At 44.4% G+C, this 25,343-nt stretch overlaps 1 protein-coding gene and 1 pseudogene across 6 annotated transcripts in view; both read right to left on the bottom strand.

Annotated features, from left to right (window-relative positions):
• LOC146203898 (uncharacterized) overlaps positions 1-25,343 on the bottom strand; it is a 112,255-nt gene that overhangs the window by 47,957 nt on the left and 38,955 nt on the right. For all 6 annotated transcript variants that reach the window (XM_084588969.1, XM_084588974.1, XM_084588973.1 and 3 more), the window contains 9 exons: positions 23,193-23,299; positions 17,571-17,662; positions 9,375-9,493; positions 9,205-9,277; positions 8,763-8,993; positions 3,495-3,588; positions 3,270-3,416; positions 239-332; positions 2-149 (listed from right to left, as the gene is read on the bottom strand). In XM_084588969.1, the coding sequence (XP_084445095.1) occupies positions 2-149; positions 239-332; positions 3,270-3,416; positions 3,495-3,588; positions 8,763-8,993; positions 9,205-9,277; positions 9,375-9,493; positions 17,571-17,662; positions 23,193-23,299 (1,105 nt within the window). The remainder of the gene's footprint in view (position 1; positions 150-238; positions 333-3,269; positions 3,417-3,494; positions 3,589-8,762; positions 8,994-9,204; positions 9,278-9,374; positions 9,494-17,570; positions 17,663-23,192; positions 23,300-25,343) is intronic.
• Positions 4,735-7,913, bottom strand: LOC146203899 (uncharacterized; annotated as a pseudogene).

Here is a 25,343-nt window from a genome sequence, read left to right as displayed (position 1 = left end):
CCTCGGGTTCTTCATCCCTGAACTGTGGCTGAGTGACCAGGGGTGTCCAGCGAAGGCACTCAGGGTCCAAGACAATCCTCCGGTCCTTTCCAGCATGAACCTTTGCCATATGCTCACTGATCATCTGCTTGTCAATGCTGATGACTATGCTGCAGCATGAGGCACACAAGTATCTATTGAGCATTGATAAAACGCTAGCCTCCAGAGAAAGCTGTGGGCAACTACAAAAATTACTTACCGGCTTTTCTCAGATTTTGTCATTTTGAACATGTTCAGATGCTGCAGGGTAGTTGCAATATCATGAATATTAAGACCAGTTGATGAAGACAGACCTGCAGAAAACAGTAACAACTTACACAACTGACAAAATGAAATGAAAAGCCTTTTTAAACAGAGTGGTGGGGGGCACACACAAAAGCAGTAATGACTTCCCATCAGCAGCTCCTCTTGTGGATCCACACTCTCAATCCTCAAAGAAAGATAAAAATAAATTCGAAATAGAAAAAAAATTGGAGGAACCAACTCTCAGCATCAGTGAACACAATTTTCTGCTAAACCTCTGTAATTATGTAACAAATTATATAAAATTATCTAATTAACTATTTAATTAACATAGTCTGGTTTTTAGTGCCAATAGGGAGTTTGAAGCCGAGTACAAGACTATGCCATATCAGTTTCTGAATCAACGAAAAACTTTTTTAAAACCTCGTAGCACAGAGAAATCCAGCGCTTTTTCCCGCACAAAGCTAAAACTGAGTATACATTGGATTTACAGGAAGCTAGGCACCGACGTGGCATCCACTGCTGATGTGTTGCAGTGACTATGGCACCATGACAGCGCACCGATACTCTAGCGGACAGTGCTAGCGTCAATGCAAAGCAAGTTAGGTTTAGTGACACCAAGTGGCAGCAAGAACAGGAAGTGCAGTGCTACTGCAGAAGCCCCACATTCATGTGCACAGGTTACAGGTAAGCTTATCTGTTGCCATTTTCTATACACAACATTCTCAACATATTAAACCACACGAGAGACTTCTGATTTTTTTTTTTCTAATGCTTGATGAAAAAAACATTTGTAGTGAGTAGCCAGAAGAGCATATAGCAGAACTTGAGCTTGCCTTCTTTAAAGCTTTTACACAACCCTAAAATACACCTGGGACATATCCTTTGCCTCCATCACATTTAGCTAGTTTAACAAAGCCTTTCTGTCTGCTTATCTATGCTCTCCTCTGTGCTTCAATAGTACCAAGGCCCGGCAGTCTGCTTTGGCTGCCCTAGCATTGCCCATCTGGTTTGGGGCAACACTGTACAACAACCTTAGCTTTCACACAACCCTAAAATGCACCTGGGACATATCCTTTGCCTCCATCACCTTTAGCTGGTTTAACAAAGCCTTTCTGTCTGCTTATCTATGCTCTCCTCTGTGCTTCAATAGTACCAAGGCCCGGCAGTCTGCTTTGGCTGCCCTAGCATTGCCCATCTGGTTTGGGGCAACACTGCACAACAACCTTGGCATTTACGCTTAGTGCCGCAAGGACTTGTTCCCTCGCCTTATTTCCATCCTTGTAAAAGCTAGCTGCACCCCAGTGGCAGAAAAAACTAGCCGGGTGACTCGACTAGTTTTTTTAAATATATGAAATGAAATATATATATACAGTCAACTCCACTTATAACAATACCGGTTTTAACAATATATCGGTTACAACAATGAAAACCTGCTGTATGAAGTCTCGCTCCTGAGTTATCGTGCCAAAAGGTAGTTGAATGCAAAATCCTTGAAAAGAAAAAAAAAAGAAAAATTCCAGCTGCTACACCCTCCTCACGTGCTCATACAACAAAACCTGTTTTCTGGCCTTCTCCGCATTGTAATCCCGGGTGCCTTTCTCCCGCTGCCCTTCCACCCCTCGGAACACAAATGGACTGCGCTCATAGCTCTGCGCTGCGCCACCCTCCGAAACACAAATGGACTTCTGATCTCCTGATCCGCTGATCTGCTGATCCGCTCACTCACCCGCTCGCCCCTTATTTTGCGCAGTTCTGCAAACGGATTTGGTTGTTTGTGCAAGTTGATTGCGTCGAAGTCGTTCCTGGCCACGCGGTTTCTTCGTCTCGTTTGAATTGCCGCCGAAACGTAAGATGGCTGATCCATCCGCTGATTATCGGACAACATTGCCGGTGAAAAGAAAGCGCACGGCTATCGATTTGGAGACGACAAGTGCAGTATCGCAAAGGAGTACGCACTATCGCAACTGACGGTGTCGACGATCATCCGCTCCTCTGAGAAGTTCGACAAAGAAAAGTCCTCACTTGACAGTGGGTGCAAACGCGTTCGACAAGGCGCCCGACGACGACAGCAACGCGGTAGGGCAGGCTGCCTCAACGTTGTTCTCGCAAAAGGCCCTGCAGTTGATTCAGTCCCTCTGGGGCTTTGTTTTCGCGAGGGACCTTCCGCTGCAATACGTAGTGTACCTAGATGCCATGGAGAAGGATGTCGACATGCTTCGCGTGAGGCAAGCAAGGTTAACGGACATGGGGTATTCTCGTACAAGCCAGTGAGATGTACGTGGTGAGATGCTTGCGGCGATTTCACCCCAGGGGCCTGCGTGCTCCAATCTCCTCTTCTTTTAAATAAAAGTTTCGTCTTTCTCTCTCTCTTCACCCCAGCGTTACTTCAGGGATTTCTCAAGCCGAGGGGCAGCCGCGGCAACCATCTCATATTTTTTACAAGACCCCTTTCGGGGCCACCAAAACGATGTCTCGGCGGAGCTCGCATGTCACTTGCCGTCTGTGACCCCTTTCTGCAGTTGTTATGCTTTTTTTTCGTGCAAACCGTTTATAACAATTATCAGTTATAACAATGAAAATTTTGTGGCACTTGAATATTGTTATAAGTGGACTCGACTGTATGTATATTATTTTACCAGCCATCTCCAACCATATTTTTTTACCAACCATCTCCTTTTTAAAGCTTCTTTTCAATGATATCTCCGGCATTTGTACAGCAATGGCCCAGTAAGCACTGGCTGATTAACAGCAGCAGCAATTTTAGTAGGTCTGGCAACAATGCAGCTTCAAAGATGTGAAGTTAAAATGAATTTCTGCCCAGGTACAATGCACAACAATCTTCCACGGTAGCCTGTGTAACAGCTGCTACAACTAAATGCATGTCAAAGTGAGGGTGAGCTGAGCACTACCAACATTTCATAAAAAGATGCAAGCGCCCAAATGCAGAGGCCTGCCACAGCAATCATACCCCTGAAGACACGTACACTGAATGGAGATATTAGTGTCCTTATAGTTGTTGAGGAACTCGAGGAGAATGCTTTTCCAATAAGACATGTAGCTGATGCGGCCCAGGTCAGAGAGGGGTTTCTCGGGTGTCCCAGTCAACCCCTCCTTCCGGGACAGCAGGTAGCCTGCAGAGACAGAGCATCTCAATGCAATGCCTTTCATCATCCACACTGCATGGATTTATTAAGAGAACTTGCACTTACTAAAGTCAATGAGAAAGCGTCCAAACCCCTGCCTCTGGTACTGCGGCATGGTCATGATGCACGACACGTTGTACCTCTGCTGGCAGTGCTTCTCCTAAAAGGGCACAGATATGTGGCATCAGCATTGCACCCAAATACCAGACATGCACAATCTGTCTTGTGTACTGGCAATGTTCATGAAACCGACACAACACTGTGAAACGCTGCAAACTAGTCCCTCATTGGCTGGTCAACTAGTCATTTGTTCTGTGCCATTAACAGCTCGCAGCCACAACTACAAGTTGCTGCCACAGCTTGGTGGTAAAAATTAATTTTGCAAGAGTTCTCACAAGTACGTTTGCCCAGTAACAAATCTGAAGAGCCATCAAGTATCATTGTCTGTGTCAGGAGCAGGCAACACGACAGCACTGGGAACCAGAAATCCCCAAACTGCACTGGTCTGTATACACTTGTGGGATTGTTCACTGAATTAAGGCAGCACACCATTGATTATCTAATAAAGGCCAATTTTCATCTAATAATCAGGAATGTATACTAAAGTGCAGCTATTTAGACATCTTTCAAAAGCATACAAACTAGGGGACACTTTTCATGCCATAACAGTTGACAAGTCAACCTTGACAAGCATAATAGCAAGCACAAGTGATGCTGGTACCTTCCCTGCAGGCAACTACAGTGGGTAAACCACATATTGAAAGATCTTATATGGCACCCCTCTTGCTGGCTAACGACTAAATATCTCCGTTGCACACATTTATTTTCCTTGTCTACTCAAAGGTGCTGCAGTGGTTCCATAACTGAAACATCCTCAGACTGAACATGACTACGGGAGGTACCATATGATGCACGGGAAAGTCCCATCCACTTCTTCACACACGTCCCTTCTCTTGTTATGTTCTACTACAGTGCCCTGAGGAAATAGGCTTTGCCCTCGTCTTGTGTCTATGCTGCCTCTGCTACAGGAGTGCATCGGTGCTACAATGTTGGGGCCAGAATCAGGCGGAAAGAGCGGCAGCAAGGGGGGGGTTCACACGTCACGCATAGCTACAACCAAAGCTATGCGTGACGTGCCATTGCATTCTGCGGCCTCAACACTATTTACAAGGAAACAGTTAAGGAAAGCGCAATAAAACAAAGTGCAGCAGAACCACCAACGTTAAGCTGCCCTGCCTCTGCCTTTCACTGCTTAGCGCTGCCAACATTTCCTCCTTGCTTCCCTTCCCTACTCCTCACTGCACTTTTAAGGTGAAAGCCTTTCTAGGCTCATGGGCTGCGAAAATGTGCGCAGGAAATGTTCGCACGAACTGACAGTTAAGAAAAAAAAAATAAAAAAATCTGTCTCCACCAGGAATCGAACCCCTATCCCTCCAATTTCCAGCCGAGCACACAAAGGTCAGGGTGGAGAGGCGGGAAAAGGAGTCTCTTTATGAAAATTGGTAAATTAGGTCACACTGGGCTCATGCGAAAGCGATCCTAATTCTTCATGCTTAGCGTGAGGATAATAGTAGCGATGACGACGACGATGCAGTCAGTGACATAACGACAGTAGTGAAAACATTTAGTTGATGATAGTAGGCATAACAAATGACAATGCAGTTAGTGAAAACAGTCCTGTAAAGTGGCTTTCACCCTTTACGCTCTTCAGCAGACTTAAGCACAGTCCTGTAATTTTTTACTCATGGTGTCTACTAAAGCGTTTTTTTAAAATTCCCTGACTTTTCCAGGTTTTCCCTGACTATTTCCATTAAATTCCCTGACCGAAGTCCTGAAAAATAGTTTCGACTAATGCCATTAAAACGAATATATTGCATAGATAGACATTATGCACAATGCAAAATATTTTATTCAGGTGTACAAAACAACCGATCTGCTGTCAAAGAGAGAAAAAAACGTTGGTCAGCTGTTTTAGGGACCTTGTTTTAAAGAATTAATTTCTTCAAGACAAGCAGCCTGCAACTGTGCATCGTCCATGACCTTTTGCTTCGTTTGTTTAAGCTCTTTTACAAGAGCAGCCACTCTTCTTCCTTTCGGCATCCGATGTGTCCAACCTCTCTTGCTTCTTTCTTTGCAGGTCTTCCTTTCCATCAGGCATTGGCACTGCGGACCATTTGCTCATTGTGTTTGTGACCTCAACTTTGGCCACACCTCCAATAGCGACTGTGTCATACACTACTCTTTGTGCAGTTAGCGACTCCTCTTTCAGGTTTTCAACAAGGCACTCTTTGTTGACTGAGAACCCTCGTTCCACAGCTGCATTTCCATGGGACAAGCTAAGAATGATCTTGATGAAGGAAAATAGCTTCTTATGGTTGCGTGAACACAATTCAAACCAGAGCGTGTCCAGCCCCTGCTCGTTTCTGTCAAAGTTGGTCAATGCCACCCGTGCAGAGCTCAATGAGCATACCCTAACATTGGAACGGTGGGTACGCTCAGCTTTCACCAAGTATTTCACCAAGTTCAGAATAATAGCAAGCGCTCTTGAAATCACCTTGCTATTCTCAAGCCACCTTACCGGGCAGAACTTCAATGAAAACAGGGCACTTCCTGTGAAGTGGATATAGTCTGCACGACGTGCTGGCACATACTTGAATAGATTATAGCTCCCACGAAGAAATGCTACCAGATCCCAGTGCGTTGCAGAGTGGCCTGTTTTAAATGCACCATTGACAACATGGAGTCCACAGCTTCCAATGTCAAGAAGTTGGTGGGTTGAGTCAGATTCTCTAAGTTCTTGTTTGAGGGACCTCAGAAACTTCAAGTTCACATTTGGCCCGTCCATTGACACTTGTAGTATCTTCGTTTGATTAATACCTTCTGTGGCTTTTCTAAAAGCAACAGCCAAATCTTCTGCGGTGGTGTGCCCCAAGAAACACGAAGTTAGGTAGCGTGTTTTCACAGTGGCATCAGTTTGGTCCCAGTACCTGATCAGTACATCCATCTGTTCTTTCTGAGTGACTTTGTTGAGCGACTCATCAAATGCAACCACTAAATAAGGAAGGCTAGAAAGGTTTGTCAGCAACTTCTCTTGAAAGTATGGACCAATACCATGACAAATTGTATATCCGACTTTGTCCTTTCCAAGCTGAATTTTAGTGGCGACCTCACATGTAGGGAACATAAACGAAAACAGAGAGGCAGAGGCTGCCGCTGATCGAAAAGATCCATGGGTCATTACAGTGTTCAAGCACCACATGATCTCGGCCTTAGTAACTTCATTCTTCAATAGAAAGCTACTCACTGATGTTTTCACAGAGGGGCTAAGTGCTTCCGTGGTGGTGGCTGGACGCAGCTCCGGAGCGCTACAAGCACTAGCGCTACCTCCGAACGAAGCACTCGTTGGCACTGCGGAAGGCGAGCCGCTATTTGTCACAGTCTCGAAAAATGAGACGACCCGAGTCTGGGAAGGGCTTTGCTGAGATTTCATAGCAGCTTGATGTTTCTTACTCTCAGCATGGCTAGTAATTGTCGTTTTCCCCATGTTGCTCAAGGAGAACTTCTTGCAGCACATTGTGCAGCGAGCACTATTTGGGTCATTTGGCACAGGCCTAATCCAATTTGCATGCGCGGAGATTTCCGGGCTTGTCTAGTCGGGGTTGAAGCAGCATTTCTTTGACAGTGACATCGTCACTTCCACACATATGTTCACTTCAGGAGCACAACACGAACTTTCAAACTGAAGGTCGAAACGCACGTGGTAGGAAAGATCGTAGCGTGCACGCAGAGCCAAGTGTGCTTGGTCGGGAAACGGAAACGCAAGAGCGGCAACTACTACGAACGAATGGAGTGCTATGCAAGTGCCTCTAAGAGGAGAGATGAAAAATAACGATTAGGTGATGATGATACTTTGAGTGGTGGCACGCGCCATCTAGTATAGTGTCACGCACCGACGCGACGGGAATCTCGGAGACCAGTGCGAACACGCCGCCACGCCGTCACAGCCGCACTTCACTTTTAAAGCGTTAACTTCATTGCGCTCGTGGCGTCTCATGGGGCTACTGGTACATGCGGGCGTGCGGTCATTGGGAAATTTCCCTGACTCTGCAATCTTTTTAGAAATATCCCTGACAATTCCCTGACCTTTCCCGGCATCTTAAAATTCCCTGACAATTCCCAGTTTTCCCAGTTTTCCCGGTCGGTAGACACCCTATTACTGTATTATTTTCTCAGTGGTCTGCGCCACCTTCTTCCTATGGTCATAGGCAGCTTTATTTCTTTTTTGTTTTTCTTTCCAATGTGGCCAGAACACTCCGCCTCACAGCCCTAACACCTTAACAAAATGAGCTTCCCTGCACAGTTCCCAAGTCTGGTGATTAAGCCATATCAAAGAGCACCATTTTATCTTCAATATTCATTTACATACAGACGTTGGCCTAGTGACCCTAGAGTGCATGCAAGTCACAGTGTCATCATTCCTTAAGAAGTATGTTGCCACAACCAGATGCTCTTTATTATAGCAGTTTTTTTTTTACTAAAAATATATTTACTACTGAAAAAAAAAAAATAAAAATGTACAGTCAACGCTGGAAGTCAAAATGGGAATGCACTTTCACTTTGCTATACCAGAGTTTTTACTGTTTGATTTTACTACAGCGAGGTTCTACTCAAGTTCAACTACTGCATCGTTGCATGAAGTTCACAATAACATTTCAATAGGGCAGTACAAAAGAACAGAAAAATTTTAATGTACAGGGATATCCAGGTTTACCTGCATATACTTAGGGCAAAGAAAAAAAATTTCTGTGCAGCCATCGACCATGACCACAGTTTTTATCAAATGCCAAGGAAAGGATAATTTGTACAGCCTAGACAGGCCTGCGTAATTTGAGACTGCTGACAAACACAGTTTGGCAAATTGATTAGAAAGCATAAACAATGCATGAACAGTTTCATGAATAACTGTCTCAGTAGTGGCTGTCACCAAGCAATTTCTTCATAGTCTCTAGTTTATTCCTTTATAGCTCATACCCTTGAGCGATAAACGACTATATCCTAACACATTTCCACCATCAGCAAATTAAAAATAAGCAAATTCTGCCTAGAATAGCCCCACAAGTAGTCCTTCTCAAGGCCACCATACCGAATCCACTCTTAAGTTAGTGAAATACTAAATAAATGAGCAGCAAAACAATGAAAACTTGAAGTATTTTATTTGAAACCTTAGTCAATTCACAGGCGTTATGAGGCATCTAGAAATATTTTGGAAGTCACAACAGACAATCTGAACAACCAACGAGTAGCAGGAAAAGCTGTAAACCCCAACTGACATACCTTGGAGAAGTACCCCACTAGGTGGCAGCCCTTGGCATCGTTCTTGGTCAGCACATAAAAAAGGAAGGGCTCCACATCATAGTAGAGGGTCTTGTGGTCCAAGAAGAGCTTGGCCAGCAAGCACAGATTCTGGCAGTAGATCTTGCTCACATTGCCATCCACCTCAAACACGGATACCTCGCCCTTTCGGTATATCTCCGTGGCTGGTGGGTGAAACCAGGAGCACTTTTGCTGCAAACAAGAACATTGGCTCACTTCAAACACAAAGCTCCAGCAAAGAACACAGGTCAGGCTAAAAATAGCTCGCTGCATTATTACACAAGAACGGAACACTGCAGTTGCATTAACATGCACTCTAAGCGCAGTACTATCGATGGGCAGCTGCATAAAACAAAGAAGAAATGAATAAAAAGAAACTGCACGTCTTACAAGACGGCCTTACCATATGTCTAGACAATATATTCCGGCTCTTCATGTACTTGAGGCAGAACTCGCAGAGGAAGAGCTTTGGAAGCCTAAAGTGAAATGTCGGGACAAAAAGGGATGCATAAGAAAAAACAAAAGCAGAAGTAGAAAAAGAAAAAATAATCTTGCGATGTGCACTGGCACTACCTGGCATACTCTTGAGGGTAGGGGGACGAGTACCATGTCTGGATTTCAAACTGGCCAAACTCGATAGCAGCAGGACACCTTGTCTGATGGTCAGGAACAACAAGGTCCTGGCCTGTTTCCTGGAAATAATAATAATAAAAGAAGCAACATGAATCAACACTGTCCACATTATTCACCCAACCAAAATTAGATATCAACATTAACCATTTGCAGTCCTTAGGCCCTTGGCCGACAATGCGACACGGCGGTTCGCTGTTGGGCATCGCTCGACAAGCTTTTCCCAAGATAATTGTGCACATTTTTTCTTGTTACACAGCATGCGCAGTCTCTTAGATCCTTTAACCTTGTGTGTTGTGTCTTTTTAAACTAGAGGGCAGCAGAAATGTGCTTTGAAGATTCGGAATGAGCGAGCACCTGAGCGTTCCATTGTTTGCATGCCTAGCGCAGCACAGCCTGGCAGCGTTCTCGCCGAGTGTTTTCTACAGTGAAAAGAGTGTGTTGTGTGTTGTGTTGTGTTGGGTTTAATGGCGCATAAGCAGCTCAGGCTATCATGCGCCAAGCACAAGGTTGTAAATGGCGTACACTATTTATTCTACAGTTTCCGTAAAACATTTGCTTCCTTTAAAAAGCTAAAAACACATGATAGATCGACAAGTCCGCTTTCACCTAAAATCAAAGCTGGATGGAAAGGAATGTGTTCATCATAAAATCGAGTAAAATACTTTTTCCTTAGCATTTCAAATCTTGTGCATGAAAGTAAAACGTGGTTTATGGTGAGTTGCTGTCCGCATTCTTCACACAAAGGTTTGTTTTCTTTTCTCAACAAAAAATTGTGCGTCATATGCGTGTGGCCAATGCGGAGACGGCATAAAATCACTTCTATAAAACGTTCTTGATTGCGACATGATTTCCATTCCCCTAAAGTGGGCTTCACCAACCGCAGTTTATTATTTACCTCCTTACTCCATGATGACTGCCATTCGTCCTTTAGCTTGTTGTGCACCAGCATCATACAGTCTCTGTATGGCATGTCTATGTTCTTTATTCGTTTTCCATGGGCCTGGGCAGCGCAAAAGTCTGCTCTCTCATTGCCTCTAATGCCGACATGACTCGGGACCCAACAAAACGTTATTTTATGTCCTCGAGCAGAGGCTGTTGATATGTTGTGTATGATTTCTCCGAGTAGTGGTACAACTGCATTTTTGTGGTGAAGGGCTGTGAGAACACTTAAGGAGTCTGTGTATATAATACTGTTTGTAATGTTCTCGTTTACTATTTTGCTTACAGCCACTGCCAGAGCATAACATTCAGCTGTAAAAATACTTGCACATTGAGGTAATCTCACAGTTTTTTCCCATTTTCCATGCACTATTGCACTTCCGACGTGTTTTGTTGTCTTGGATCCATCCGTGTAAAATTGTGTGCAATTGTCATACTTTCCTTTAAGAGCTAGAAATTCTTGCAGGATGTGTTCAGGTGGTGTTTTATGTTTAGAAAACTGAGTTAGTGTGAAATCGCACACAACAGGAAGGCTGTACCATGGTGGCAGTGAATTTTGCCTTGATGCAATATTGGGGAGGGCGTTTAGTATTCCTAATTCTTTGCATTTATCCTCAAATCGAAGTAACAAGGGTTTGATTGACTGAGGCCTATTTTTGGACAATATTCTGGAGGCACATTTAGTGACAATGGGGTAGCATATATGTTTTGGTAGGGAGCGTATTTTCAGGATATATGAAAATGTGAGCATGGTCCTTCTAAGTTCTAGGGATGGTTCGTTGGTGTCTACATAAAGGCTTGCGATAGGTGATGTCCTATAAGCACCAGTAGAAAGACGCAAGCCTGAATTATGTACAGGGTCCAAGCGCTTCAAATATGAAGGTCTTGCTGATCCGTATACAATGCAGCCATAGTCTAGGCAAGAGCGAATGACTGTGCGGTAGATGTGTAAAAGGCACGTCCGGTCAGACCCCCAGTGTTTGCGTGAGAGGACTTTGAGTATATTCAGAGATTTGGAAGCTTTCTTTTTCAGGACGTTTATGTGAGGAAGAAAAGAGAGCTTCCTATCAAATGTTAAACCTAGAAATTTGTGTTCGTGTTTTACTGGTAGTGTGATTTCATTTAGGTAGATGGCGGGGTCAGTGTGCAGTCCTCGTCTAAGAGAAAAGAGAACAGCCACAGACTTTTGCGTGGAAAACTTGAAACCATTTTTATCTGCCCATGATGCCAGCTTATTTACAGTTAGCTGAATCTGCCTCTCACATGTAGTTACGTTTGATGATGTGCACGCAATTTGCAAATCGTCTACGTAAACTGAATACATAATGGATTTCGGTATTACTTTAGCTATAGAGTTCATTTTTACTATGAAAAGCGTGGTACTTAAAATGCACCCTTGGGGCACTCCAGTTTCTTGTGTGAAGTTTTTAGAAAGTACGGAACCAAGACGTACTTGGAAGGATCGATTATGTAGAAAGTCAGCTAGACATTTTAGCATCCTGCCGCGAATTCCAAGCTCTCCCAAATCTCGCAGGATCCCAAACCTCCATGTGGTGTCGTAGGCTTTTTCAAGGTCAAAAAAGACGGCAAGGCAGTGTTGCTTATGTAGAAACGCTTCTCGAACTGTATTTTCGAGGCGGACAAGGTGGTCAGTAGTGGAACATGTTTTCCTGAAGCCACACTGGTGAGTGTCAAGCAGTTTTTGGGATTCGAGGACAAACATCAATCTTATATTTAGAATACTTTCAAAGCACTTTGCAAGACAGCTCGTCAGGGCTATTGGCCTGTAACTACCTGGAGAATTTGGAGACTTTCCAGGCTTCAAAAGTGGCACTACAATGGCCTTCTTCCAGGACTCAGGAATTTTTCCGGATATCCAGATTTTGTTAAACAGTTTTAACAATGCTTCTACAGAGGTTTCTGATAAATGGGCTAACATTTCGTAGTGCACATCATCAGGTCCTGGTGCAGTGTGTTTGCCAGCTGACAGTACTCTATGTATTTCTTCTAGTGTAATTAAAGCATTAAAAGGTTCATTCATGCTACCAGTCATTGGGAGTTTTTGTTTTTCAACTGTTGATTTATACTTTAAAAAAGATTGTGTATAGTGCGTAGAGCTTGAAACTGCAGCAAAATATTCTCCCAATATGTCTGCTTGTTCTTCTATACTGGTTTGTGCACCAGAGGTTGTGAAAAATGGAACTGTGAAGGGGGAGTACTTTCCATCTAGTTTATGTACTTTTTCCCACATGTCCTTGGATGTAACTGAGCTGTTGATAGAAGATACATACCTCTGCCATGATTGCTTTTCAGCTGTGCGGCGGATATACCGAGCTTTAGATTTTGCCTTCTTGAAATTTATCAGGTTTTCATGTGTTGGGTAGCGGCGTAAAATTCCCCATGCTTTATTTTGTTCCTTTTTTGCTTTTCTACATTCTTGCGTATACCATGCTTTACGATTTTGTCGCACCACACCGGAAGTCCGTGGAATGGCTAGGTAAGCGGCGGCAATAATACGTGCTGTGAAAGTTTCATTTAATTTATCCACATCAGAACTGTCCGAAAAGATTTCTTCTAGGGCAGCTTCCTCGCGGAAGAGCGCCCAGTCGGCCAAATTTAGCTTCCAGCGCCGTGGTTTTGTTAGGGTGATTGATGGTGATGATGCTAGGCTGATAATGACTGGAAGATGATCGCTTCCATAGGGGTTGTCAAGGACGTCCCATTTAAAATCGGTAAAAACACTTGGTGAACAAAAAGACAAATCTAGGCAGCTGAATTTGCCAGTGCTTGGAGAGCAGTATGTGTGTTTCCCCGTATTTAACAAACAGACATTGTTGCACAGAATAAAACTTTCTAAAACCTGACCTCTGACGTCGGTTTGTCTGCTTCCCCAAAAATAGGAGTGAGCATTAAAATCCCCAACTAAAAGATATGGCTCTGGTAGTTGTATTAAAAGAGTTTCTAAGTCATGAAGTGTAACGGTTAGATGAGGGTCAATGTAAATGGAGCATATTGTTATGGCTTTAAAATGGAGCACTGTGACTGCAACTGCTTCGTATGTGGTTTTAAGGTCGATTTTTCGGGTTGGAAAACCACCTTGGACCACAATAGCAGTGCCGCCTGAGAGTCTGCTTGGGTTTTGTCGATCGCAACGAAAGACTTGATGCTTTTTAAGGATGTTTTTATTCTGTGGTCCAAGGTTTGTCTCCTGGAGACACAATGCGACTGGGGAAAAAGAACCTAATATATCTGTTATGTCAGTGTAATTGTTTAAAAGTCCACGACAGTTCCAGTGAACTAAAAATGCCATAGTAAAATATTAGTTGAGGATGGTTTAAAAACCTAGGCAGTTGGGTCCTTTGGACCTGTTATTGGGACTTTGTCCCTTCGTTTTCGCTCGAGAGAGCTTTGCCGCCGCTGACGCGGCGGCGAGGAGGGAGATGTGTCCATCACATCCTCAGATGTGTTGGACGTTCGTGCAGAAGGCACGGGTGCACTTGTTTTAGGCCTTGCCCCTTGGGACAAGGCCTTCGGGCCCGCTGACCTGGGGGTCAGCGCAGCCTGTTTTGGGGGTAGTGGAGCAGCACCAGCTACTTCCACCAGGGGCGCGGATGGCACCACCCCAGACTCAATTTTCGTTGCCTGGGTAGGTGCTGAAGACTCCTGTGGTGCCGCGCCCTGCTGCGCCACAGAGGAATAGGAAGGGTGTTGGATTGAATATCGTTTGCGTGCTTCGGTGAACGTGATGTTTTCTGTTACCTTTAGAGTGATTATGTCCTTTTCAGTCTTCCACACCGGACAGCTACGCGAATAAGCAGGATGGTTGCCCTGACAGTTTGCACAGAGATGGGGTTGAGCTTGACAGTCATCGGTTTGGTGCTCATGTGCAGCACACTTTGCACAAGTGAGTCGGCCTCGGCAGCTCTGAGCACCGTGACCGTACTTCTGGCAGTTAAAGCAACGTCGTGGGTTCGGAATGTATGGTCTCAGGTTGAGTTTTGTGTACCCCACCTCCACAGACTCGGGGAGTACGCTCAGTGCAAAGGTAAGGACAAAGTGTTTAGTCTCGATTTCTTTGTTGTCACGTCTTATTTTTATTCGGTATACATTTGTCACGTGTTGCTCTTTCAGCCCTTCCAGCAACTCCTCCTCTGTCATGTACTTTAAATCTTGGTCAGAAAGAACACCGCGAACAGTATTCAAAGAACGATGTGGGCTAATCACAACAGGAATGTCACCAAAAGCGCTGACTCCTGAGAGTTTCTCATACTGATGATGATATAAAAGTTCCAACAGCAGGTCTCCATTTGCAAGCTTCTTGATTTTGTAACCCTTGCCTATAGCTTCAGTCAGTGTCTTTGCGACAATGAACGGTGAGGCTTGTCTTGCTGTCTTTTCTGAGTGCTCACTATGAACTACATGAAAGTGTGGGAAGGTGCTCTTCGTTTTCAAAAAGAACTGGGCAGTTTGGTCGGTGCGCCCTCGTTTCGAAGGAGGGCGATCAGTTGAAGAAGAAGAGGAAGCCATAAAAAAAGTATATTGTTCGGCTGCGGGGCCAGCCACCCACCATGGAGCCCAACGAGGGGACGGGACAGGAGTTGGCAATCAAGTTCTGCCCACGCCAGCTGTACACCGTAACTATAACCCAATATGGCGTAACTCAGGGTGGTTAGCCACACAAGGTTAACCCTCGCCGCCTGGAAGTAGGAAGAAACGAAGAAAGGTAAGAGAAGACAGGAAAGTTGTAAGAGAGGGGATAGGAAAGTGAAAGATGGAGGGGAGGACAGGAAAAGGCGACTGCCGATTTCCCCCGGGTGGGTCAGCCCGGAGGTGCCGTCTGTGGGAAGCGTGGGCCAAAGTGGTGTGTTGCCTCCGCCGAGGGGCCTTAAAGGTCCAAAACACTCGGCATCGGCTCAACCACCAGGATCCCCTTTTCCCCAGACACGGCGATGCCACGCACGGCTAAGCGTGGGTGCTCGGGGTCCGTGGTGTCGCACAGCACACGCAAACATCTGCTTTAACAGATGCCCCCTGCGGGGCTACAGTGAAAAGAGCTTTCCACGAGAATGATGATGACTTCAGTAAAGAAAACTACATTCCTCCACCGGATGATGAAGACAGTGATGCCACAGTATCAGGCTGCAGCAGCGACAGCAGCGATGACTGTGCTGGTGACGGCACTGGGGACATGCGACGGAGTCGACCGAGTGCACTAGTCTGGCGAGCATATACGAACGATTGCCCAGATTTCCCACCTATTACATTCTCCATCTTGAACCCAGGATCTCAAGTAAGCTCGCGCAACTCGAACTGCGAGCTGGACTACTTCCAGGTTTTTTTCCCCTGACAAAATGATTGGTGATATTGTACGAAGACCCAACTTATATGTACGAAAAAATCTCATTGGCTGGAATTCTTCCACAGAACTCAATTTGGAAGGAATGAGAAGATTTGTCCTTAGAGGAACTCACAGCAGTGTCATAATCAACATGGCTTTGAATATGAAGTCCGAAATCAAGGACTACTTCAGCCAGAACCTCTTCCAGAGATTTCTGCAGATCTTTTGGATGCTGCACGCTTTGCCATGTCTGGACGCCTCTTCAGACAGACCAGCTCATGGAAGCAAGGAGAGGGACGTTGTACGCTATATCGATGCAAAATGCAGGGAGCATTTCAAAGCCGGCCCAAAAATTTGCAACGATGAAAGCACCGTTGGTTTTAAAGGACGAATTTTGTTCAAATGCTACAATCCTCAGAACAAAATGGGAAATGGCATTTATACACTGACCGATTGCCAATCTGGCTGCATTTCAGCATTTGAACCATATTACGGCAGCACAACAACTGACTGTCTCTGCCGTCCTGAGCTCACCTTCACATGCAGAATTGTTCTGCACCTGTTGGATAAACTGGGAAGTGGCTACCACATTTACACTGACCGATTTTACATTTCCCCAGTACTTGCAGAACAACTGCTTCAACAGAGTACTGCTAACCAGTACGGTATTGACGTGACGAACAAAAAGCAAATGCCACACAACTAAAACAAAAGGCGAAGTGGCAGCTTACAGACAAGGAGACACATACATGGTGCTTACCTGGTGGGACAAAAGTCATGTAACGATGCTTAGTTCTGCCCACAATGCATCAATGAAAGAAAGGACGTGCACTTTCCACTCAAAACAGGTTCAGCTCATTAATAGACTTTTAGTATAGCGTATACAAACGCACGCAGAGAAATAGCGCACGTCAAAAATATTGTGATGTACACTGCGCATGCGCCATACGATAGCTGAGAACAAACTTTCGCATATGCCAGTATATACGAAATTTTGAGTTTATCATGCCAGGCTCTCCCGTACGATGGGGAAATAGCGCTGACAAGATGGAGGCGTCCAGGTCGCCCACTTCAGTGTGGAAATGTCTACGCTAGCGCATTTTTGGCTGCGTTCATGCCCATAAATGATACATGGAGCTTTCACTTTGCCTCACGTAACCTTCAGCACAAACAATTAGTGATTTATATGTTGTTGTTTTTTTATTTTACTTGGCGGCTGAGCAGCTTAGGCGTTTTGTTGGTATGGCAACGTCATGAAGTGGGCTTGACTGCTTACACACTTGTTTCCAGAAGTTGTGAACGGTACGCACCATAACGGCAATACAGAACTTGACGCAAAGTGAAATCAATAGTTTGTAAAGTGTTATCCTGGCTGTGTTCAACAATAATTGGCTAACGTTCCAGTGCAATATGGCTAGTTTTGGATTCCGAGTAAAAAAAAAAAAAAAAAAAAGGGTAATGTGTTTTCTTGTTTGAACACTAGATGTTGCCACTGCAATTTGCGTTCATGTTTTCGTATGGTAAACTAAAAGCACCGATGCGACACACGGAGTAACATCCCGTAATTTGCTGGCGTTTATCATACGAAAGAGTCAATATGCTATGCTAAGTGTCTCTAATAACTGTCTTGCCACACCACTGCAAAGACCAGTTCCACGTAACCTTGGCTTTGAAACACCTGTTAACTGAGACTGTGGTGCAGATTACTGAACCCCAGACAGGGCAAATTAATTCACAGCCCTTCATTACAAAAAGCAGAACAGCCATGAGCCCTGCTGCAATACAACACTTATCGATTTATTACTGGTAAAGAGGCATGTCAAATTATTCAATGACTGCAGAAATAATTTGTTACTCACCTTTAATGCTCTCTCTTGCGCTTTCTTGAATATTTTTAGGTCTTTTTCTGAGACAGATGGAGGCAACTCTGATGCTGTATCACGTGCATTCCCTGAGAAAAAGCACAATTGCCCACATTTCACAGCATGCCTTTGAAAAGTGCTAGCCTTACCACGAGGCAGACTAGAACTGAAACTTATTTATACCCTTGAAAGTGCAACCATCTGATGCAGCTTTGTTGTAGGACGCAGAACTATAAAATCTTTCAATTAGCCTAAATGCTTGTCCAAAATATTTAGTCCAGTGCAACAGGCTCGACACACAATGAACTCGCAAAGTTATGCTTAACTTTGCTGCCGCTCAAATAAGCGTACATCTTAGAGGCCATTATGTACTATATGCTCCAGAAAGAAGCAAACAATAGAGAATACAAAACCTTTCTTTATCCTGAAAGCAGAACAGTGTGAGGAAATTTAGGTTTTTACTAAATCTGTTCATGTTCAAAATTTAAATCTTCCGTGCGTACTCAATAACAGATCAACTAAGTTATTTTTTGCAAAAAAAAAAAAAAAAAACTGAGTTGTGGCACTTCTGTTGGCGAGGAAAAGAACGAAAACGGGGGAGTATATGGGTGCATACATCTGTGCATGAAAACAAGTAAAAGGCGTATCAGCCTTAAAAGCACTGGTAACTTGGTTGACCTCAATAAAAAGTCATGTCCAAATGTCACGAAATCGGCGCACATTTTCGTGAAGTCAGAGCACAACGCGAAGGAAGCCCGAGCGGTGTCTGAGTAGGGCGTTCCAGAACCTTGTAGAAATGTCTCCTTCGCGCGAGGAGAACCCGTAGCCTTGCGCGCATCGGCATCACCCTCGCCTCCTCATGACTCGGTGGCGACGGTGGCCCACCCAGCCAGAAGAGGCGAGTCGTCTCGGCGGGAGGGAGAGAGGATGCTTGAAGAGCGAAAGTTACGTCTATGTGCTAGCCCTATTTATTGAGGTCGCGTCGCTTGTGCAATCCAGCCAGTGTTAGAGCGAATGTTGCAATGAGTGTTACAGTGCTACTGCTCGGCTCCCAGGGTCAACCCGCTGTTCGGCAAGCCTGCGAGATCTGCAAGGGAGCAGCGCTCGTCTACATGACTGCCACATAATGACTCTCCAGACGTCGGTCTGCGACAGTGCCCGGCGAACAATTTGGTGTTTGTTTGACTCTCTCGCGCCTTGTTCACAGTGCTGTGAAACACAGCCTCTTTAGTTGCATGCTTCGCATCGCCTTTCTGTGAACCTCGTGTCTGTGTATTTCCAGTGTTTGTATTCCACTGTATCATCTCTTGCTGCGTATAAAGTTTGCTTTTGTTCATTAATTCTGACTACGACCCTTACTCTGTCTTGAATCGGCGAAAGCTGGGCACCAAACGGCCACCCCTTTCTGTCACTACAAAGAAGTTGACTTCCGGCTGAGCTTGCCACGCAAGTCGAGGGCATCTCCTTTGAGACCGGACAGCCACTTCCACTCAGTCAAAGGGTGTCTGGGAGTGTGCGCACCATTAGTGGCACATCGTTAATAAATTATAATTATTAACGGGTGACACCAAAGCACACAACTCAGGGGCCAGCATCTCTCCTCCAAAAGGCGATCACTGGAAGCATACACTCAGTGCAGGGATGATGCAACCAACATGTCTTGTCACAACTTTTGGACTGATATTTACAATGTCAGTGAACACTGGGGAAAAAAAAACTTAGTACATGAAAAAGAATGAAGCAGCAAACTTTCCACGTACAAAAGCCTGTTCAAAACAAATGAATGCACCGTGCCCTCAAATTTAAGCCTTCTTCACGGCCTTCATAGCAGGCTATAATTAGCCGGCTTTGAATATTTACAAGACATTTTGTAGCGTCCACTGTTGTGTGTTTGAGTCAATGCACTGCTCATAGTACATAAACAGAAGAACAAACCTTATTTAGGCCTCCATGCTACGCTACTGCTAAGCATAGTGCTACAGCTCCTACTGATTCTATCAGAAACTAACGTACCCTGGACGTGTGAGCCCCTGCTAAATCTACCTAACGCGATATGTTACGAGCACATGAGTGTCCATTCAGAAGAACCTGCAATGCTTTCTCAGACCTCCTTAAGAGGCGACTCTCCAACAGGGTGTCGGCTACAAATTTTTTTTTCATAGGCAAAATTTCATTCTCCGCGTTTTACCAACATTGCTTCTCACTCTGAACCAAAGAAGCTGAACACTCTGCAGACATGCTTGCAGACAACCACACCGCTTAGCTCAAGTGGACACATCACGCGCAGTCTTTACAGCAAAGTGGCCAGCTGGTGAGTGATGCAGCATTCATTACATCTTGGCTGGGCACTTTTGTCTCTCACAGAAAACACAGGACCACAGCTGCCAGCATTGCCATGGGTGGAGTACCCAATCATATTGATGGCCAGACTCTCCCCCATGCCACAAAGCCAATGCCAGCTGGGTCCTTCACATGACATTCTACCCACGAATCTGGCATCAGTGATAGCAGCTCACAGCTCTATATTGACCAGAATATACACCTTTTGAAGAAAGGATTATTGGGAGTTATTCGGAGGACTGGAGACGGCGACCGGTGACACAAGGCGATCGTAGAGCGAGGCACAATATCGTCCGAACAAGACAGTCCGAGCTCTCAGTGCGCGCGCCAGCTGATCGGCGTCTTCATCGCCATTAGTGTCGGCGCTGTATCATCTTCTTTCTTACAATTGCCCCGGCGAAAAGAGGGAGCCATTCGGCGACTTAGGGCGAGGGTATGACAAGGGGATCGTAGTATGGCTTAAGTCGACTGACGTGAACAACTTCTCAGCCGCGGCGACGGTGGTCCGAAGAAGGCGTTGCCGGCTCCACGACGTAGTTAACTGGTGATGTACGCTCTAATACACAATAAGGGCCATTATACTTTGCAGAAAATTTGGAATCAGCCGGAACACAAAGCCAAACGAGGGTGTTGGTAGGAAAGTCAGCAGCGGGCTTGCCGTGATCGCTCTCATGTCGGCGAAGATCTTGAATGTCCGACGTGAATGAGTGAGCAAGCTGACGGCACTGCTCAGCATTACGGGCAACAGTAGAAAGAGAAGTGTACTCTGAACTGTCGGGGTGGTAAGGAAGTATGGTGTCCAGTAGACAGGAAGGCTCACGACCGTATAGGAGAAAGAATGGGGAAAACCCAGTCGTTTCCCGAGACACTGTGTTATAGGCATAGGTGATGTACGGAAGCACCTGATCCCAATTAGACGCGTCAGAAGAAACATACATGGCGAGCATGTCACCAATGGTTCGGTTAAACCTTTCAGTGCGCGCGCCAGCTGATTGGCGTCTTCATCGTCGTTAGTGTCGGCACTGTATCATCTTCTTTCTTACACCTTCTTCAAATTACAGCTGAATGTGGTTGATTAAACTGGCCATCTACCAACACTGTTGGCATCGTGTACAGAAAAGGTGCACAAGCAAGCAAGCCTAATTATTACATTCAGTGTAAAGCTCGAAGTCAGTACAGCCCCGAATACGAGTCAGTGTATATTAGTATTATATCAATGTTAAATAAAAAGTCACATTCAAATTTCACCAGCCCAGAGGATAAATAAATGAGTAGTGTAAATATCTAATACTAGTCCTCGCCATGCGCTCATATGCACTACTGATGATGATAACATTGCAACAAGTAAACTTACAGGCTGAGCTTTGAAAACTGAAAGAAATGACATGTAGAGCATGAGAAAGTGGACATTTTGAGATTTAGAACAGTTTTTCTTAACTGAGGTTTGTATAATGAAATGTAAAGCATAAAGGATAAGCAAAGAACAAGACCCCAGTAGTGTAGCCACAAGCAATTGGGGTCACCTGGTTGCAGCCCTGGCTCTTCACATGGCTAAGTATTCTTCCAATAGCTTTGTGTTTCTCTCAAGTACAGTTATTAGAGAACACGTGTGATTAAGGCCATGAATAAATAGAAGAAAAAATGTGACTCTGCTACAAACACTGCAATCCATCAAGGTTCCGACTTGTGTAAAGTTTTATTTGCAATGTAATGGGCACCATTTTCAATTAGTATTACCATGGTTAGAAGCATTTTAGCTGCACATGAGACACCTAAGAAAGACAGGCTCTGAAATGATATTTTCACAAACACAGCTGTAACCAACATAAGCTCGTGCTCACCTCAGGTATTCCCAAGCACTTCCGGCACTTCCACACATAATGAGTTCAGCTGTCTTCAAAGCACCTTTGTTTTTATCCAGTTCTCATTAACAGATAGCGACAGCGACAGCTTAAGCTCTATAACTATTGGAGGGCTCCTGCAGCCCACTATTCTGGAAGCTTGCCATGCCACGTAGAAACGTTACACATACAGAACAGTTCCCACTACTCAGATGCAAAGCAGCTTCACTGGTGAGAATAAGGTCCATAATAAGCCCCTATACTTGTAAACAATAGGATTATAAAAGTGCCTTTTCTTTTAGCTCATTTTTGTAGCATGGCCCACTCAAGAGAGATGCTTTGCCTCAATGATTCAACCACTGAGGCAAAAAAAAAAATAATAATAATTTATTTGCCAGTTCCTCAACCAAAAAACAGCCCTCAGGGTTGAATAAAAAAAAAATAAATTTTGCAGTGCCCAACAATCCAGTTTTACTACGGAAATAAATGTTCAGAAGTTGAACTTCTACGATACGAACTTGATAATATCAATCTAACAGGATTTCAGAAGTATTTGTATCTACTTAAAATTAGCATTAAGAAATGAAGCAAACAAATGCTGAAAGATGAAAAACACGCATACAAATTTGTGAATGGAAGCTTCTTCCAAGTGTTTTTCAGAGACCAACCGTAGAAAATTTGTTGAATGTATAAGTGAGCTAATGTACACTCGTACACATCTGCAACATTGGTAAAACTGAGTTCACGCACATTCAATCTGTTCAGGCTTGTGCCCTGGCGAGGATGATTCTACCAAGCCTGCTCAGCACTTGCGATCGTGCCCTTTATATAACGCAATAAAATGCCAGCAACATACAAGCAGCGAAAGTGGTCATAGCGGTGACCTTGCGTAGCGCAGGCAACGTCATGATGCCACCACATTATCTAACCAAAAACTGCCCTTTCCTTTCTGAACCTGTTATCACTATGGCGGCAGAGACGTCATAGCGTCTATTTCTTATTGCAAATGCCTAAATGAAAGACGGACTGGCGCTAGCGTCTAACACATTAACAAAATGAATATAAACCCATGCAACCATGATACAGGCATGCACCTAGTGAACCGGCTGGTTGGCCTGTTCACAAGGTGAATGTGTACACCAAGTGCAGCAGGCCCACTCCTAGCTCCCATGTTTTGCATCAACATGATTTGCATGTTTTTGCGGCAGGGTTGGAACCCCTGAAATTTTGCACGCTGTTCATAGCACAAGTGGGTTTCATGAATTTGTACCGTGCCAAAATTCGTATCAGCTGAAATCACATTATCAGCACTCTACTGTCCCCCTTAATCGAGAGAAGAAAAATAATAAAATAACAAAAGCAGCAATAGTTGTACAACTTACTTCTGGGTTTACCCAACATTTACCCCTCAAACATATGTGGTCAAGACTACACTTACTTATGGGAGACTTGGGACTTTCCTTTTTTGAGGAAGACCTTGATGAAACCGAACAATCTGAAGGTTGTTGCCTAGCCCTCAATGACGTCACCTGCTTGACATCTTTCCTGTTAGCAAAACAACAAATGAATAATGTCATACAATTATTATTATTTTTTTTTTTTTTCACTGCACTGTGCCACTGCAACAGTCACATTCAAGTGAGAGGGAAGATCAATTTCAAAGGTGCTGATGGACCTATAACAGCAATCCCTCATCACAACACAAGTATAGTAAGACAGCAAAGAAATATTGTTATAAGAAGTATTTTGATAAAAGCAGCTAAAGCAGCTTAAGCCAGTTAGAGTAATGTGAAAAATGTGACCCTATACCAAACAAGCACATAAAACAAATGCTCCCATCGTGCACTAGGACAACACAACAGAAGTCTGCTTTTACTTTCCTGTTAGCCGTGTTTTTCCCAGCTGCTACAGTTTCATGAGCCAGTTCCATACAAAGCTCCTATGGAACCCCGTGCAATAGACCTGGCTTTTACGCCCCAACTTCCACACCTCTGGCATGCAGTCGCATGAATGCCACTTCGTGACAGTGGTTTAGCCCGTGCCAGTATGCATGGAAAAGCAACAGCACATCAACAAAAGTGAAGCTTTAGGCTCCATTGGCATTTGGCCGTGACTGTGTTCAGCGGCTTTTAGCCAGTTGCACCCATGCTGCAGCCAGGCACACTTGCAAGTGGTGTGAATCCCGAGGCTTTTAGAGTAGTCCCACGATCGAAGGCGTGAAAACAAAGCTATGCCCCGGCAAACACAAAAAGAAAGTGGCTAGTTATAAAGAAGCATTGTTCATGACAGGTTCAATGCAAAGCCATATTGAGCCTAACATCACTCTGTGTGAGTGGTAAATGTACCAGTTCACCAAAAGGTGGCACGCCGCCGGAGAATGTGTGCCCCCACGGCTGGCAAACCATACTCTTTTAGTTTGCAAGTACTTTTCTTCACTGCAGTGTTTTACGTACTGAAGTAGCGATATATCAAACTAATTAGTGATCCTCTTTGAAATCATATATATCCGGAATCAATTCTACATCTAGTATGCTTCCGCTAAGCGACCGTGATCTCTTTTTCAGTGCTTTGACCTTGCAATGACATGTACCCCAGCACAGAAAACATTCTTGGTCCTTACACCTGCATTAACTCACACATGTAGACCTCGGAAAGTCTCCTCAATCTAGTTTAAGAAGGCGCTTAATAGCAAAACACACAATTATAGTAATCTAGCAAGATCAGTTTTACAACAAAAAGCCATGCAGATTTTGGGCATACATAATACAAAAAGCACAAGCTAAAAATGAAGTAAAACGAGCGGCTTTAAGCCAAGAACCGCACAAGTGGACAAACGTGGCAAGGTAAACAAAGAAATGTTTGAAGATGCATAGTGCTTCATACAAGTTGGAAGTAACTGAAAATCAGTGCGAATGGTATCAATGCTGTAATTGGCCGAAGTCACTTCGGAGTAGCTTTTGGAGCAGCCAGAAGTGCTTTTTGGCACAGATAAATGAGCATTTGTTTGAAAAAGGAATCAACATGTAAAAGAGAAAAAAAATCGAGTGATTAAAAGTCTTCATGTATTGTGCTCCGCTACCGTGACCCATGTCTGCAGGTGCTCAGCTGTGCCTGTGCAGTGGTACATGCATGCTCCTTGGGACTAGTACCTGCACATGCACAGACTATAGCTGCCCATGGAAGTGGTTCTAGTAAAAATATATAGTACTAAGGACTGATTGAAGATTATTGGAAAAAATACTTTTTTCCAGTGGTGCCATCTGATATGCATTTTAGCCACTTTACCGATCTAACCCAACATCCTATTTGCAGTCATACTCTCGTTACCTTAGCTACAGTTGATCCCAGATATATATACAACTTTCAGGTGATTGTGAAATAGTTCGATATAAAAAACATGGCAGCAGAGATAAGCTTCTCTGTAACCCAGAAGTGTGAATTCTGTGCGCCTCTGCTGGTGGCATGCTTCCTGCTGAAATGTGGTGCCTGCTGGCATATTGGCAATACAACGGCCCCTGGGTGTCGCTAGGTATATTTTGCATTACAGCCACAACAGACATGCTATGCCATTGCTACACTGTAAATGTGA

Source organism: Amblyomma maculatum, chromosome 1, assembly GCF_055883805.1.
Source record: "Amblyomma maculatum isolate TAMU_Amacu chromosome 1, ASM5588380v1, whole genome shotgun sequence".
NCBI classification, from domain to species: Eukaryota; Metazoa; Arthropoda; class Arachnida; order Ixodida; family Ixodidae; genus Amblyomma; species Amblyomma maculatum.
The sequence above is the reverse complement of the archived record's forward strand: the minus strand, read 5'-3'. Positions and strand labels throughout refer to the sequence as shown.